The following is a 17,219-nucleotide window of genomic DNA, read 5'->3' as shown; positions in this document are numbered from 1 at the left end:
TGGAGTAATTAAAGGATATTCAGTAGTTAAGGGCATAGATCCCTTGGCCCTACTTGGGGTCCTGGGCTTCCCCACTCTAGTGGGCTGCTCTGAACTCAGAGGCTGGGAGGGCCTTAGAGACTACCAGACCAACTGCCAATATACAGATGGGGAAACTGAGTCCCAGAGAGGGGAGAAGCTTGCCCAGGGTCACACAGTCAGTCCACGGCGAGGAGGAAACCAGATCCCAGGTTTGGGGCTCTTCCTACCCTGACTCCTCTCCGCTTTCTGAGTTTCTCCTCCCTTCCTAGAATGTAAGCTGTTTCCAGATCAGTGATCTGCATGCCTCCTTCCCTCCTTCACGTCCTCAGACTCAGGCCAGGAACAGGCCTGAGGGCCCAGGTGGGTGTGGAGGCAGCGGCCGTGGCCACAGGTAACACAGCGGCAGTGGCACCTGATCTCTCCACATGGGGGCACCCAAAGTGTGTATTTTTATTTTCTGATGGAAAAATGCCGTTTTTTCATTGTTATTGAACATAAAATAGAATGATGTCCTCAGTTTCACCAGGTAGGCATCTCTTGTCAGGTGTTGCCGACAGCTCTATCAAGTTTCTGACAGATGCATTTTTTTCTCTTTCTAGGCTTTTGGGATATTGGGGCATTGCTGGGAAAAGCACACCCGACCCTGCGACGTCTGCCGCTGCAGATTATGCTGAGGCCTGGATTAGCTCTGCTCCTTCCTGTCCACACTCAGCCTGGACATGTCCAGGGAGGGAGGACGTGCTACGTTAGAGTTCTGGGAGGAAGTCCTTCTATATACTGAGTTCTCCCTGAGGTTTTGAAGCTGACAGAAACTTTAAGATCTATTTTCTCAGGCCTACGCCCAGAGACCCCACTCCCAGCATTCACAGATGGAAGAAGCTCTGGGGGATGAGAGAAGAGAGAATCCCTTTTCCTTTGCCCAAGTGGTTGCGAGCAGTAACAGAGAAGCCCAATAAGACCTTTGAACACTCCTGTCTTCTATAATTAACCAGGAACATTCCTGCCACAACACACCCTAGTCAGGACTATTCTCACCTCTGCCACGGTGGCTGGTGGCCTTTATGACCGAGGAAACATCTGATTATGGGCGGTGAGGATGGAAGAAGAGTCTCATTGATCAGTGAGGCCCCCAAAAATTATCACAGCTGAAAAAACGAGCTAGTGCCATCACTGGGGTTTTAAAGCTGCTGGACCCAGCCAGGATCTGCCCCCATACCCAGATGCTTCCTGCTTCAGATACATCCAGACTCCAGACTTAGAATCGTAGAGTGCTGTGACTCAGAAGCCTCCAGAGATGGCATTTTCCCTGGGCCAGGAAGGACGGATATGATGCAGATACACAGAGGCTGGTGGAGGGAGTGGGGTGGCGTGGGCACGTGTCTGGCAAAAGCCCCTGAGTGACTGCCCAGATCTCAGCCCAGCCTCACAGCCTAGTTATCAACAGCCAGTCTGTCTCCCCCATTTATCATGAGCCCCCAGAGGGCAGACTGGGTAGGATTCACCTCATCATCCTTTCCAGAGCCTGGCTCCAGGCCTGGCACACAGGAGGTGCCCATCAAATTGAGATGAGCACAGCCCCCCTGGCCCAGGACCTGCTGGCCCACTCCCTGGGAAGGAGATAATCCTGGGTTTGAAGCTCACTGATGTGGAACTGTCCCAGTGACCACTTCCATCTGTCCCTGCCGAGGTTGCTGGGAGTGCCTTCCCCGCCCTGTGCCATTTGTGCTTGAATCTGAGATTTCAGCAACAGTCGTCCTTCACCCCTCAGGAATCTGTCCCCCTCCCCTGACACTGCCAGTGCTCTGGCCCAGGCCACCACCAGTTCTCGCTACGGCCCCTGCCTGGGTGTCCTTGCTCTTGCTCAGAGATCAGTGATGACTTATGGAATGGATGAGCAGATGGCAGCATGGTAAAAACTCATGGGCTTTGCTGTCCAGACCTGAGGTGAATCTCAGTTCCATCACTCAGCTTTGGGTCCTTTTCCTCACCTGTCTGAGCCTCAGTTTCCTCACCCACATAATGAGGATGACAATGGCTGCTCATGAGGTGGCTGTGAGGATGAAAGAAGAAACCGTCTCCAAGTGCCTGGCCGTTATTAGTGTCCTGATCAGGACCCTTCCTCTACCACCAGGCCCCTGGAGAACCAGGCCCGCACAGAGGTGGCTGCTGCTCCCCGAGCCTGCCTGGCCATGCTTGGCAGACCCTGGGGATCAGACCCCGGACTCACAGGTGGCACAGCCAGCCTCGTCCGCTCCACTCTCGCAGTCCTTCTCCCCATCACAGCGCCACGAGGCGGGCACACACTTGTGGCTGGTGGGTCCACAGCTTAGCTTCTCTGCGGGACACACCTGCTTGGCTGTGGAGACAGAAACATGTGCACGTCTTAGTCAAGGGGGACACAGGATATCGTGCCAACCAGTCCTGCTGCCCAGCCCCAGCCACCTGGCCTGAGGCCCTGGGAATCCGTCAGGTTCCTTCCTGCCCCATGTCTCAGTTTCTTCATCTGAGAAGAAGCCCCTGTCTGCCCCTAAGACTTTCCGAGTCCTACATGTGACCCCGCCACTGCCCTGCCTAACACCCTTTCCTGGCCCCCTGGTCCCTGGCACACAGGCCCCTTCTTGATCTGGCCAGCCTCTGCCTACCTCACCGGCCCCACCCCCCCCCCCCCCCCCAAACCTCCCCTTGAAGCTCCAGCAACATGGAGCCGCTGTACTCTGCATGCTTCTCTGCCATTTCCCAGCTCTATGCCTTGGTGGAGACATGCCTCCGGTTGGGCCCGTTTGCCTTCCAGATCAATGACTCCATGCTCCAAACCTGTAGATCTGAAGGGCTCACCAAGGCCCCAGTAGCTTCCCTGGTATGACCCACCCCCCCAAGCTCCCTCCCTTGACGATGATGCTGAGCCCGCTGCTGCAAGCAGCCTCGCGTGGCAGGGCCCGGCGGGACCACACAGCTATAATTACTGCAGCTGCAATCAGAGTCTGACTCAATCAGGGGCCCAAAGCCCCAGGGTTGATTCTCAATTTGGAAGAAAGAATGATCAGGGCTGGGGACGGCTCTCATCCTGAGCATCCCGATGACCCACGTGACAGACTCATCTCAGAGGCAGACGCATTTCAGACCTCCGCAGCTGGCTCCCTACTGCCTTTCAGGGGGTACAGGAGGCCCAAACTCAGTGGTCTCTAGGGTGTGCCAGGCACAGTGCTAGATGCTTCCATTTAATCTTCACAATAACCCAGCAGGGTGAGGATTATGACATGGCCTCCAGCACAGAGGTCAAGGGCATGGGCTCTGGAGCCTGGCTGCCTGGATTCAAATCCTAGCTCCCTCACTCACTGGCCATCTATACGAGCCAACAGTCCTTATCTCTGTGCCAATAAAGTGGAGATGGTACTATCCCTATCTCACGGGGTCTGTAAAGCACTTAGAGAAGGCTCACTAATGATACCTACTATTATTCTCCACTAACAGTTAAGGATTTGTTTATTCCCTCAGTGAGTACCTGTTGAGCACTGCTGTGTACCAGACACAGTGGGAAGCACTGGGTCCTAGTCACAGCACTGGTAGAGAACGGAGTGAGGATGCTAAGTCAGCTGTGACCAGTGCCAGAGGCTGGGCTCAGTCTATTGCACCCCGGAGGCAGTGGGTTACGGTGTCTCACCCTCAATTCTTCTCTGACCTCAGATCAGTTTCCCCTCCTCTTACTTCCCCAGCTGGAATGAGAGGCCAGAAGGGATGGAGAAAAGGGCACATACAGGATGGGGTAGGGGGCAGGTGTCTGAGTCAAGGCCCCCAGACACTACTATGCCATGGGAGAGGAGTACGTTAGACTCCCAAGTGTGGACCCCAAAGTTATCCCTAGGAATCCACTTCATGAAATATAATGCAACCCATTGGGAGCACAGGATTCACTTTAGAGAAATGTCCCATTACACATAACTCGGATAGAGTTATTGACAAAGGCCGCCTCGGGGCTGCAGTGCGGGGCGGCGAAGGGGCCTGGGAGGCAGGAGGTGGGGCCTTTCCAGAGCACTTCTGTCACCAACACACTGTGGGACCTCAGTAAGCACTGCCCCTTCAGTGCCACCAGAACACAAGCGAGCTGAAGCCAGCGGCGTTTCCCAGAGTCCTGACTGAGGGGGGAGGAGCTGTTAGAACTGCAGGTTCCTGGGCCCCAGCTCCTACTTGGCTGAATCCAGGCTTCAAGGACAGAGCCCAGGACTCTCCACTTTAGTAACTCTCCTCACTCCCCCCATGGCTCCCAAGTACCCATTTGAGAACCCCTGGGGTATCATTCTGCAAGTCCAAAAGATACAGGATATTTCCTCTCTTTTAAACTCACTCACAGAAAAGTGACAGAAGCATTCTGTATGTTTGTAAGCCCCTGAGAGAGCAATGGGATGGAGGGACAAGGTGACCACATATCTCAGAGCCAGGCCTCAGGAAACAGCCTCACAGGGAGTGGAAAGGAAGTCATATTTACTGAGCACCTACTGTGTCAGGCTGCACCGTGCTGAGGACTTGAGATTTTCCCATTTCACCCTTACCCTCACCCTGCCAGGTAAGCTGGCCCTACAGGCTATGAGTGCAAACTCCAGGGGCACCCTTCACAAAGATCATGTCAGCGGAACCCCTGGAGTGGAGCAGGGCAGTGACCCTGCAGGTAAGCACTTCAGTTTACAGATGAGGAAACTGAGGCTCAGAGAGACCAAGTAACTGGCCCAAAGATGCACAGCAGTGAGAGGCAAAGTCCAGGTTCCTCTGATTAGAGCCTTTTCTTTCTTTTTCTTTTTTTTTAAAAGATTGGCACCTGAGCTAACAACTGTTGCTAATCTTCTCCCCCTCCCACCCCGGCTTTTTCTCCCCAAATCCCTCCAGTACATAGTTGTATATTTTAGTTGTGGGTCCTTCTAGTTGTGGCACGTGGGACACCGCCTCACCGCCATGTCCGCACCCAGGATCCAAACTGGTGAAACCCTGGGCCGCCAAAGCAGAGCATGCAAACTTAACCACTCGGCCACGGGGCCGGCCTCATGGGGATGCCCTTTCTATCAAACCCCACATCTTCCTGTGGGTAGAGAAGTGGCCCAGAACCAGACCCAAACTCTCCACCCAAAAGCCCAGCTGACTGAAATGGGCTGGACTGTCCGCACCCTCTCCGGAGGCCTGCTCTGCAGACCCCAGTGCAGCAGGCAGCTGCTTGAACTTTTAATGAATATTTATACAGTTAATTGCATAACCTTTCAGCAAGGACAATGATTAAACAATCCGTCTGCTTCCTTTCTTTATAATTAATAAGACATTTGCTGTGTCCCTAAATAGACAGCTCTAATTACAGGCTCTTGAGGATTCAGCAGTGCCTGACACCAGCCCTCCCACCTTCAAGAACCAAGGCACCATCTTAAAATGCGAGGACACAAGAGGCCTTGGAGGTCACACTGAGGACCATCCACTGGAGTGACAGGAGATAAAGGCCCAGAGGGGAAGGGACCTGCTTGGGCTACTGGATGCCAGTGTTCCAACTGCCTGTCTTTCCTGGAACCTCACTGTCTGTTGGGACGTAGCTCTTCCCCAAAGCCAGGATGTGAACCTCGCTCTGGGCTCCTGGGTCGGGCCCCTCACTGCCTAGCCCTGGGAAGTTGGTCTGGGTCAGTGCTGACATGCAGGATCTCCTGATGAGGCGGGTGCTATGACTGTCTCCATCTTATGGATGAGAAGAGCAAAGCCCAGAGAGGGGAAGTCGTTTGCCCAAAGTCTTGCGGTGAGGGGCTGAGCTGGACTTCCATCCCAGTCTCTGAACTCCAGATGCCCCGCTTCACTGACTGCACTTGCCCGCTGCACAGGACGGGGAGGCCCCTGGGCCTTTGCTCAGGCAGGGTCTGCAAGATGCCATATGGCCGTCCGATGTGCACTTTCAGGAGAACTGAAGCCAGAGGCCCCAGGCAGCACAGTGCAGGAGACAGAGCATGGCTTCCGGAGTCGCACAGACCTGGCCCAAATCTCACTAACACAAAGGTCCTTTGCCCAGTCACTTAACCTCTCTGTACCCTGGCTCCCCTCATCTGAAAACGGGGTTACAGAATCTCTTCGAGTTGGTGGGTGGTTTAAATGAGGAAACATATGGAAATCCCTACACTCAGAGCCTGGAACAAACTCTTGTTTGCCTTGTTTTATTTTAGGAAATGCAAATCCAAAGGGCTGGGAGGCCCTGGTCTCCCCCTGGGGAGGCGCATGTAGAGTCCACAGGGCCTACCATGGTGCGGCCCCCACCCTGGAACGCCTCTTTCTCTCTCGCTCAGAGACAGATGCCCCAAAGGATGCCTTTGGCCTGCTGTCCAAGTATCCCCAGGTTTTGAGGGGCAGGAGTGAAGAACCCCACTGTCTCTCAGACATCAGGAACCCTCCAAAGTCAGCAAGGGCCGACAGTGCGTCCTGGAGTGCCTGTAGGCATTTATAAATTCCCAGAGAATCCTGCCCCAGAAATCCAAATCCACTGGTCCTTTCTCTAATTCATAAGTTCACAAATTAACAGAAAGGGAAATGTCTGTTGAATAAAGAATGAAAGTATTTGACAGCTGCTTAGAGTGGGTGCATCTGCAGTGTCAGGTCACATGAGGCTTAGGGGCAGACAACCTCCAAATGGGGACTGCCAGCTCCAGGGGGACCAGAGACTCAGGCAGTGGGAACTACCAGCGTCCAGCTCCTGCCCCAGGAAGCATGGCCTGGGACCATCCCACGTGCAGAAGAGGCATTACACCAAGCTCTTTCACACGGGTCGGGCACAGCCCTTCCAGCTGGGTCAGCCCCTGCTTGCTGGATGAGCCCAGAAAATCTCTGGGCTCCCACTTCCTGATCTATAAGAGGAAGGTGCACTTGGTTAATCAGTGAGGTCCACCTTTCAGGAGAAAAGTCCTAAGATGCATGAATAAAACCCCATTTTTCAATAAGCAGTACCCAGAATTGTAACTCATTCACCTTGAACCAACCTCCCACCCCCACCCGGCACCCCTCCCCGCAGACGCCTTAAGGTGGATCAGAAGCCGTCCCCAATCAAGTGAGCTATAATCAGAACTGAGATGCTCCTTCATTAGGCAAATGTCCTGGGCTTTCCTACGGTGACTCCTGGCTCTATTTGATAGATAGAATCCAGAGCCACAAGGAAAGAGAGCTGGGAGAAACCCCAGCCAGCTGGAGGCAGACGACATAGTAACGGAACACAAGAATGGGGACCTGCTCCCCACTCCCGTTCCCCCTCGGTGCAAACCCTCTCACTTACGCTATTCTAAGGTTTTAAACTGGTGTATGTGGGGAAGGGGGCCTGCAGTCAAAATCTAGTAATAAAAATAACACTGCCAGTTACTCCAGCACCAGCACTTGGCATGCATTGTTTTCATTTGACCATCACAACCCCTGTAAGGCGGATACCATCACTCCATTTTACAGATGAATAAACTGAGGCTCAGGGAGATTGAGCAACTTGCCTGACATCTCACAGGTTAGAGGACCTGAACCCAAATATATCAGACACCAAACCCACTGCACTTTACTGCTGCCTGTAATCTTTCTTTGAGGGTAGGGAGGGGGCTCTATCCTGGGAGTTGGCACAGTCCCCAGGAACCTGGTAGGCTGTGGAGGTTTCTATGGCAATGCCAATTAAATGGGCAGTGGGTTGGCTGCTGGGTTCCCATTCGGTTGGGAAGCTGTGAGCAGCCTGCTACTAGGTCTTGCTGCCCCAAATTCTGCCTGACCCTCAAGACCCCACTCTGGCCGGCCTCCTCCAGGCAGCCCTCCCCACCCACAGGCCTTGCCTGCCTCTGATCAATGTAATTCTGCACAGGAAGCGGGATCCTGGGCCCTGGGCCCCAGTTGGACACAGGCAAGGGAGAAAGAGGGTCTCAGAACCCTAAGGGTCCAAGAATCTTAGAATCATAGTCTTTGGAATTCTGGAATGTTAGAAACCTGAGCCCAGAGGTGGGGGAAAGGACAAAGGACCTCAGCAAATGACTAGGAGAGCCCAGAGCTGGGCCTGGCTGCTGCTCCCATGGGGTGCTCTGTCAAGCCTCAGGAGCCCGAGGAGCCCGTGCATTTTCACAGAAGGCAGACAAGTCGTGAACAACCTGTGTGTCTTGAAAGCAAGGCCCTCAACCTCTCTGTGCCTCCAGTGCCCTACGGCAGGCACAAAGTGGGCCTGGAAGGCAGGAGGGGCTTGGCACAGCCCGGAGGATGGGAAGGCAGCAAGTGCTGGGATGGGCAAGAGGAGGAAAGATGCAAGGAGACACAGGGCAGGGCAGGGAGAAAGATGGCAAGAAGCAGGATGAGGAGAGGGGTGAGACGGGTGGACAGGGAGGCAGGGAGCCCAAGAGAGCAGGTGGGCAGGACCCTGGGGGGCAGGAGGAAGAGGAAAAGGGACAGCAATGCACACAGACACAGACATGGGGAGAAGGGGGCGCAGTTCTCAGGCAGCAGGACAAACCCCAGTAACAACTGTGATGAGGTTCCCCCCTTCCCTTCTGCCTGCCATGTCCAGGGTAACTGCTGGGGGCGTCGAACAGCTGACTGCAATGGTGGAAAAGCCTCCCGCAGCCACAGCCCCCCGCCCCACACACACACTCCGGGCTGCACACAACTCTGCCCCTTGTTAGCTGGGCAGCCTTGGGCAAGGGGCCAAACCTGTCCCAGCCTCAGTTTCCTTCTCTCTATATGGGATCCAACCCCCTCCCAAGATTGCGGGAGGATGAGAGTCACAAGTGGGCGTGGCCAGCTTTGTTCCTTCCGAAGCTCAGAAGGAAGTGCTGGGCTGCCCTTGCCCGGGCACCTCCAGGCCAGCACCGGGTGTGGCTCCTTGGTGGGGTGAGGAAAGGGTAGGGCCTGCGGCAGGACAGGACAAGACGGTTCCGGGGAGGCAGGGGCAGCTGCGCAAGGAAACGAGGTGCCCTGTGTCAGGCGGGGGCGCGCCTGCTCTCCCCTCTCTCTCCCTTCCTCCTCTCCCGTGGAGACTGGTAGCTCTGTTGCTAGGAGACAAGGAAACCCAGTTATCACCAGCCACAGCCCTAGATGGGACGCTGGCCTCCATTGTCCCTGCCTCTGCCTCTGGGGTGACTGTGACCCCTAACGAGGACCTGGGTGCATTCCCGCCAGCCTCACCATCCTCCGCGTGCTCCCCCCAGCCTTTGTCTCAGGCTCACTCTGCCAAGCTCTGCCTCCGGGACGCTGGGTCCTTCCCCGCCCCCTTCTCATCTCCTTTTTAATTTAACAAATGTCACGGAATGACCTGCTGGGTGTAAGTTTGCTTTGAGGATTAGGGCCTGGAAAAGAAATCAGAGAGAGACAAAGCCCTGAGTGTGGGAGGTGGGCCTGGGGCTCAGCTCTGGCCCTCTGCCTCAGCCCCGGCTGCCGTGGCTGCCACCTAGCCTGCCATGGAGGCCGGGGCTCCTGGGCTCAGCTGTCAGGGCAGAGGAAAGAGCTGGGGTCTCAGAGTCCTGGCTGGGTGGCTTGGGCAAGTCACTCAACCTTTCTGAGCCTCAGTGTCCTCTGCAAAATTCAGAAAATGACAGAACCTGTTTCATGAGGCTGCTGTGGGGACAAGATGAATTAATGCATAAAGAGCTTAGCATAGGCCTGGCACACAATAAATGCTTAACAAGCACAGCTGTCATTCGTACTATCAGAATAGCGATTCGAGTCCTTGAGAAAAATAGTCGCCGACGCTGAGGGGAGGCCGGGAGGATGTGCTATGGCTACTTCCAGGCAGAAGGGCTGTTTCTAGCTCCTGGTGCGAGAAGAGCAGCACACAACCTGCAAGAGGCCTGTGAAGAAAGCCCAGAAACAGGTCACTGGACTCCAGCACCGAGACCCCCTGTTTGCCAGGAGCCCTGGGGGGCGCGGCACCAAGTGAGCTGTGTTGGACAGGTCACCTCACTCGAGCCTCACAACCTCCCAACAAAGAGGATCTGACGAGGAGACTGAGTCCAGAAGGAGGCCCTCCTCCCCCAGCCCGAGGGGCAGGACTCACTGCAAGTGGCCTCGGACTCGTCGGAGCCGTCGGGACACTCCTCCTCACCGTCACACCTCCACCGCTCGGGGATGCAGTGGCCGTCGTCACAGGTGAAGTCGCTGTCCGCACAGGTCTTCTTGGCTGTGGGGCAAGCAGAAGAGGGTGAGGGGCCTGGTGGGCACAGGCGGCTTCTCTATGACATGCAGTTGGGTGGCTACAGGGTGACCAGAATGTGCTCGGTCTCCAAGCTGGACCACGCACGTGACCTCCCACGGCCCCTCCAGGTCACGGAGGCCTCGCCGGTCAAGAGGAAAGGACAGGAAAGAAAGGCTGATTCATTCCCCCTGGGACGTTTACTGAGCTGCAGGTGGAGACAGGCGATCCCTGGCCCCGCCCTCCCAGTCCAGGAGCCCAAGTCCACCAGGGGCGATAGGATCCATCCACCAAGGATGCCTGTTCCCCATCACACCCCTCTCTTTCACCAAAGTCCACATCCACTGCCACTTCCTCCAGGAAGCCTTTCCTGATCACCTATGGCAGCTGCTTTAGCCCCTTCAGCCAGTTCTCAGGCCCATTAGGCGCCTGTCCTACTCTTTGCAACCAGAACGAAGTCGCAGCCCCTTCTGCAAACACCAAGGAGCTGGTGACAATGACTCCTGAAGGCAAACGATGACTCTGCGCCGAGATTAATGAGGCATGTTCTGTTCAGAGTGTTGGAAAGAGCATCTACTGGGCAAGACACTCAACCCGTCCCTGCCCCCAAGGCGCTCACAGCCCCGAGCGCTGTGGCCCCACCCAGGGGGCTTGAGTCCCAGCTCTGCCTCTCTATCTAGGTGACCTTGGGGATGTTCCTTAACCTCTGAGCCTCTGTTTTCTTATCTATATCACTGGGAGAAGAAAACAAAAAGCTCCCAGGAGGAACAAAAAGTTATAATGTGTGTGGAACCTGCAACAGAGATCCTGGCACATGGCAGACGCTCAATAAGGAGCAGCTATTGCTGTTTGTATGGTTTAAGTCTTAATTAGAAGCAAGGAAAATGGGGGTGTCTGTGCCCTCACTGGGGACGTGCGTAGCAGGCTGAGACCTCGAAGCTGGAAGCGGACCTGGGACAAGAACGCGGGACCAGCACGGCTCACTCCCTTCCTGGCCCTCCACTGGTCTGATGCTCCTCGCATGCAGGGACTGTGTCAGATCCAGCACAGGACTCAGCTCAGGGGAGACGTCAGTGGGGGCCCCAAACCGATGGCGTCACGGCTGCCCAGCCTAGGCTCCCGCGCCTCCAAGGCTCCTTCCAAGTGGCTGGACTTGGGTTATGTAAATCCTCCCATAGGCCCTCTGGCTGTCCCTGGGGCCATGGGACTGTTCCCCCCCTGCCCTGAGCGGCCTGACAGGGATTTGGGGACAGACACTGGGTCTCCTGAATCCATTCCATTTCTGCCTTGCTTTTCAATGAATTCTTGCAGTGCATCTGTGTTCTAAGATGAGTTTTCTTCACACTTTCCTTAGAAGGACGCCTCTGTCTGCGCAGGGCAAGAAGAAAGCAGAGGAATCAGAGTCCACCTGCAGATGGGGGGCCTGAGGCCCAGAGAGGGAAAGCGGCTGGCATAGGGAAACAGCAAGGCAAGGATCAGACCCTGAGCGGCCCTCCCTGAGCCCTGTGCTGAGGGGTCGTGGTGGGAAAGAGATACCCATACTGCCTTTTGGTAAGTCACAGCCCGTGACTGAAGGTCATCTGAAGGTTAAGTACAGTTATGAACTGACCGCAGCACCTGGGGCATTTCCTACCAGGAGCATCAGTGTTCCCTCCACGAGAAGCTCAGCATCCAAAAAAGAAACATATATCCTTTTCTTTTTCCTGTTTAACGTTCTCCGAGTGCATGCTGTGTGCCAATCTCTGTGTTAGCAATGTCACCCAGGAAGTCCCATGACCATCATGGGCCCGTTATGTCCCCACTTGACACACCAGGAAATCCAGGCCCAGTGGTGTTAAGCTACATGCCTAAGGTCACATCTGGGCAGGACCACAATCTGACCTCACATCAGACGCCCCCTTCCCCACCATGGCTCCTCAAACAAAACACCCAGCGGCATCAGATGTGGAAGAAAAGCCCCAGAGTAGGTGGGACAATCCCATGGAAGCTTCAGTCTGGCATTCAAGGAGCTTGTATCTGTACCGAGCACACAGAAGAGAAATCAGCCCAGCTTGCCCCCAGGGCTTGGCGCGAGAGCGAGACCGGGCGGACCCCAGAGAGCAAGACAGGCTTGATGGGGACGGTGATGAAGGGGCTCCATCGCTGGGCTGGGCCAGCCGGCCACTCTCCAAGGACCCTTTCCTTCCCGGTGGCTGGGAGCCTGGGCGTGAGCCTGGCCTCCCACCGTGGGCCAAGCCCTGGCAGGCACGGGGCAAGGGGGCGAGAGCAGCCAAAAGCATAGTCACAGTCCTGAAGGGCAGTCTTGAAGCCAGCTGGGCCCAGGAAATGGTGGCCTCAGGCTTGGGTGTCCCACGGTGGTGTTTTGGGGAAGAGGTTTGTGCACTGCCATAACCAGTTAGGCCATTTTCCACCTTGGCACCTTTCTCCCAATGTCCCCGTGACTCCTCACAGCTTTCCTGGTAGTACTTGTTGATCCCATGGTACAGAAGAAATGAAGGCTTTCAAAAGGTGAGGGTGGTAGGTGGGATTTCTATTCCACGTGGCAGCTGCCAAAATGTGGGCTCTTTCTACTAAGGCCCTCTGCCACCTCAGCATGACCAGGCTAAGAATGGGGACCTCCAGGGAGGCAAATGCGGTATGACAAGGTGCCAGGGGCCACAGGACAAGGCAGTGGGGCAGATCAGCCACAGCCCAAGGGTGCCTGCAAGAGGTGTGCCCCTGGAACGTGCCCAGAAGTATGCAGCAGAGTAAACCTGGGCTTATGACAACATGTGCTCTGCTAACGAACTGCCCTGGGAAAACTGAGGCAGCATGGTCACTTTCAGGTTGGAGACTAGACGAAACCACCGTGGTGGGCCCTGTCCGAAGTGTAACCACATGGAAGGATCTGGAGTCAGAGCTGAGACGGAATCCTGGCACAGCCACCTTCTCTCTGGGCAGCCCTGGGCAAGTTCCTTCCGTCTCTGGGCAAGTGGGGACGGCGGCTTTCCCATGCAGAGCTGCCACAAGGACCAAAGGCAAAAAGGCTCTCCCGAGGGACCCGAGCAAGCAACCCAGTGTCAGGTCGGTCAGTTTAATGAGCCCGACAGCCATCGTCAAGAGGCTGCATCAGCCCTGCCAAGAGACGAGGGCTGGGCCGTGTTTCGAGGCTGTCAGAGCAAGCCATGCCAGACCCCCACTCTCCTGGCCTTGGCAGCTTTGGCTCCAGCTCCCAGGGTGATTCCCCAGCTGGGCTTGAGGCCGTGGCTCCCTGTTTCCAGGGATTTATGTCCCTCCATACCAGTCGCCCCTTGGACAATGCCCACCTCTGTGAGTCCCTGTACTCCACAGCCCAGGAGCAGTACACAGTCATCCCGGGTCTGCGACATCATAATCTGGTGCCATGGCAACAGATGGGCTGCTACAAAGGATTTAGGATTCCAGAAGGCAGTGGGGAGGGGCCAACCCCAGGGCAGAGGTGGGGAGAATGGGAAATCCAGGACAAAGGAAGTGGGAGCTGCTATTTATAACAAGAAGGAAGGCCGACGAAAGCGTCAGGCAGTCCATGGTCGATTGAACTCTGTTCTGCCATTTGTAGGCTGTGCAACCTTTTGCATGTTGCACAACTTCTCTGAGCCTCACTTTCTTCATCTGCATTCAGGGATAATATCCCTGCTTCTCCACACAGGGTTGTTGTGAGGAGCAAATGGGCTAAGGATGGCACCAGGGCTTTATAAACTGAAAAGCATAAAGGTGCAAGTTTGAGGTGTGCAGTCATCAGCCCCAGCTGCTGTGTGTGTGAAGCTGGGCCCATCAGACACACTGGGCCCGCCTCCTGGAGGTGTGGTGCTGACTGAATCCTAAGCCCCACTCTGTGCCCAGTCTATGATCTTGTGAAATTATTATGATCACTCAGCACCTCCCGCTTCCCTGAGACAATACGCATCCTTCACACTGGCGTTCCCGCCCACGCTCATCCGCAGCCCCAGTGCAGACACGGGGCTTCAAAACAAAGACGAGTCAGGGCTGCCAGGAGGAGCTGCACGGTGCAGCTTCCTCTTGGCAGTCACGAGGCTCCATCGTGTCGGAGCCCAGGGTCTTGAAGGCCCTATACAGCTCTCTCATTCTATAAGCCAGAAAACCAGGGCCCAGAGAGAAGTGGCTGCTCACAGTGTGTGGGACACATCTGTCGGAGGGCTGTACCTGAACCCAGGGACTCTGACTCCTGGTCCCACTGTGTGGCCAGGAAGTCCAGGGAGGGCCACCTGACCCAGTCCATGGATCAGGGAAGGCTTCCTGGAGGAGGGGACCATGTTCAAGGAAGAGGAGTCAGTCAAGCAGTGGGAGTGAGGAGAGTGATGAAGGGCATTCCAGGGAGAGGGATAACAGGGCCTGGGATGTGGCGCAGAATGGCCATTGAGGGCTGGGGAGTGGACCAGAGGCAAGGGGCCTGGGAGTCCACTAGGCCAGGGGCCAACTCGCCCCGCCTGGCACCAAGCTGCCCCTCAGAGGACCATCACAGGGGCCAGGCTTTCCCTGAGCTCACCCAGAGACCCGCCCCGCCTCTGCTAAGCACAGGGCTGCTGTTCAGCGGCCCGGGCTTCATTCAGGGCTTGGTGAGGCCACGCAGAGGAAGAGAGGGGAAGACGGCAGGATGGACAGCAGCAGGCCATCCACCCAGATGTTTGGGATAAGACATTATTTTCCCCCTTGGAGGTTCATGATGGCCACTGCCTTACTAAAGGCCCTGAAAAGGCCCACAGTGAAGACAGCGGGCTGACTTTCCTCCAGCACTTCTGAAACTTCTTTAGCCAAAGAAGTCCTATTTTGGATGCCATGTCTATTAATTTCCCAAGAAACAAGTAGTCCAATGAATCATACCCCAGGAAACACTGCTGTAGTGCAAGCCCCTCATCCTACAGATAAGAAGATGAAGCCAGAGAGGGGAAGGACTGGCCTATGGTCACACAGCAGAGGCTGGCACCCAGATTTTTGTCTCTGGGCCAGCTCCACAAATAATGAAAAAGAGTCTCCTATTTTTCAGGCGTTCACAGAGCACTTGGCCCAGAGTGAAACTGGGGAGACCCCCGTCCTCAGAGCAGGGACGTGTCCAGAGGAGAGCCCAGGACGGGGGAGAGGGATTGATACCAGGCCACGTGGGACAGAGTGATGAGAGAGGTCAGAGACGCAGGCTCTGCTCGCCCTCTGGTTTCTGCAAATAGGCCGGGGGGCGCCAGGGAATATCCTGAGGGCAGAGCAGAGCCCTGCTGGAAAGGTGCATTCCAGCTCCACATTGTTGCTGAGGCACCTGGGCGGGGCCTCCCATCCTGGGGCACTTGAGAGACTCAGAGAGCACAGCCGGGAAGACCACACCTTGAAGCCCAGGGCACAGAAGGGACTCATCTGTCCCCACTTCCTCTCCCAGGCCTGGACCAGCACAGGCTAGCCTGGCTCTGGCCCTGCAGCCCAGCCCTTAGGGCAGCTGGGCCACTTGTCCCGGGGTCGGGGAGATGAAAGGGCTGCTCCCCCCACGGTTACCCTTCTGCAGAGCTCGCCAGGCCCTGGCGTTCGTTGCCAAGACAACTGCTGCCAGCAGAACGAAGATCCGGGGTGGGGGCAGGGGGCGTGCCAGCCCGCCCCTGGCCTACTAACCTGGCAGACAGATTTAAATGACAGCCCAGGAAGCTACTATTAAACTGTCACCCCAGTCAACGGGACGACAGACCCAGAGTGTTCTCTGGCTGCGGCAACAACACAGCAGGAGTGAGAGGGGGAGGAGACGGTGGCCCAGGGCAACCTGCATCCCTCCCGGGAGGCCCTGGTCTGCCCGCCTGTGCACCCAGCAGCCAGAGCTGCCCTCTCAGGCTGCAGCTGGTCCCGGCATGGAGTGGCAGCAGAGTGCGGGACCTGGAAAACGTTATTTTTAAGCAGAGGAACCCTTTTTCCAAGTCAAATGCCAACATATAAAATAGATAGAAATGGAGTTGCATTACTGGAAGCGGGGAGAGGGGGGACCCTATCAGCTGTTCCTCCATTATCTCCGTAACAGCCCTGGTGTGGCCATGAAACCCTGGGCTCACAGGGCCCCAGCAGCAGTGGGTTCAAACCCTAAGCCCTGCCCAGAGCCTTCGGTTTAAAGATCCTATAGGTCTAATGTAACATTTAGGACATCTTCCAAGGGTTTAAGGCTCTAACTCTCTAAGGGCCCAAGGTTCTGAGATTGCACCACTCCCATCCCCAGGATGGTCCCTGCATGGTCACACATGCCGATCAGCTGTGGACGGCCCCCGATTCCATCCCTGCAAGGGACTGTGCCTGGAGTCCCAGCATCTACACGCCGACAATCAGACTCAAGGCTCTGGGCGGTGCAGGAAGGGCAGACAGTTCCCACAGCGTCCCGACGCCCTCGGAGTGTGGTGGGTGGGGCCCGGCCTGCAGCTTTGTGCTGCCCAGCGGGCTCCGGGGCTCAGGCCACCCCCATCCATCAGCAGGTGACATCTGAGTCCACTTTCTCCCCCACCCTCTCATCCCACCTGGGGAGAAAGAGGAATGGAAGCAGCAGCAGGTGCTGAGGGTGAGGCCGGGCGAGTGAGGGGTTCGAGGGAAAAGACGAAAGCATGCAGGGTGAGCGCCGGAGGACCAGTCTTGGGCAGGGCATCTTTGCTTTTAAATTGAGTAAGTTTCCCTCAAAACTTTCCAGGTTCTCTCCTGCCCTGGCCCATTGCACTAAGGAGCTACACACTTTTAACCAGTCCAGGTCATAAGACAAAAATGAAACAAAAATAAGGTGAAGAAATGAGATTTGGTGGGTTGGGAGGTCAGAGGGGAGACCGGATGGGAGGCAGTCACAGAGCCGTCTTCCTGGAGGAGGTGGCACTTGGGCTGGGCCAGATTCCCCAGCTGGAGGAGGGCAGCTGTTACAGGCGGCAGCTGGGGGACAACATGGGGAGTGAGTGTCAGGGTCCGAGCAGTGTCCCGTGGCTATGGCAGGGGACGTGGATGTCGCTCCATGAGCTGCCTACACAACCTTGTCCCAAATGAAGAGATGGGGTCTCCAGGCTGCCCTCAGCTA

The 17,219-nt window shown here is 56.0% G+C and overlaps 1 protein-coding gene across 10 annotated transcripts in view; it reads right to left on the bottom strand.

Moving 5' to 3' along the window:
• Positions 1–17,219, bottom strand: part of LRP8 (LDL receptor related protein 8) — an 81,943-nt gene that overhangs the window by 36,161 nt on the left and 28,563 nt on the right. For all 10 annotated transcript variants that reach the window (XM_070509889.1, XM_044770820.2, XM_044770823.2 and 7 more), the window contains exons 3-4: positions 10,034–10,156; positions 2,249–2,377 (exon numbers count right to left, since the gene is read on the bottom strand). In XM_070509889.1, the coding sequence (XP_070365990.1) occupies positions 2,249–2,377; positions 10,034–10,156 (252 nt within the window). The remainder of the gene's footprint in view (positions 1–2,248; positions 2,378–10,033; positions 10,157–17,219) is intronic.

Source organism: Equus asinus, chromosome 5 (genome assembly GCF_041296235.1).
Source record: "Equus asinus isolate D_3611 breed Donkey chromosome 5, EquAss-T2T_v2, whole genome shotgun sequence".
NCBI classification, from domain to species: domain Eukaryota; kingdom Metazoa; phylum Chordata; class Mammalia; order Perissodactyla; family Equidae; genus Equus; species Equus asinus.
The sequence above is the reverse complement of the archived record's forward strand: the minus strand, read 5'-3'. Positions and strand labels throughout refer to the sequence as shown.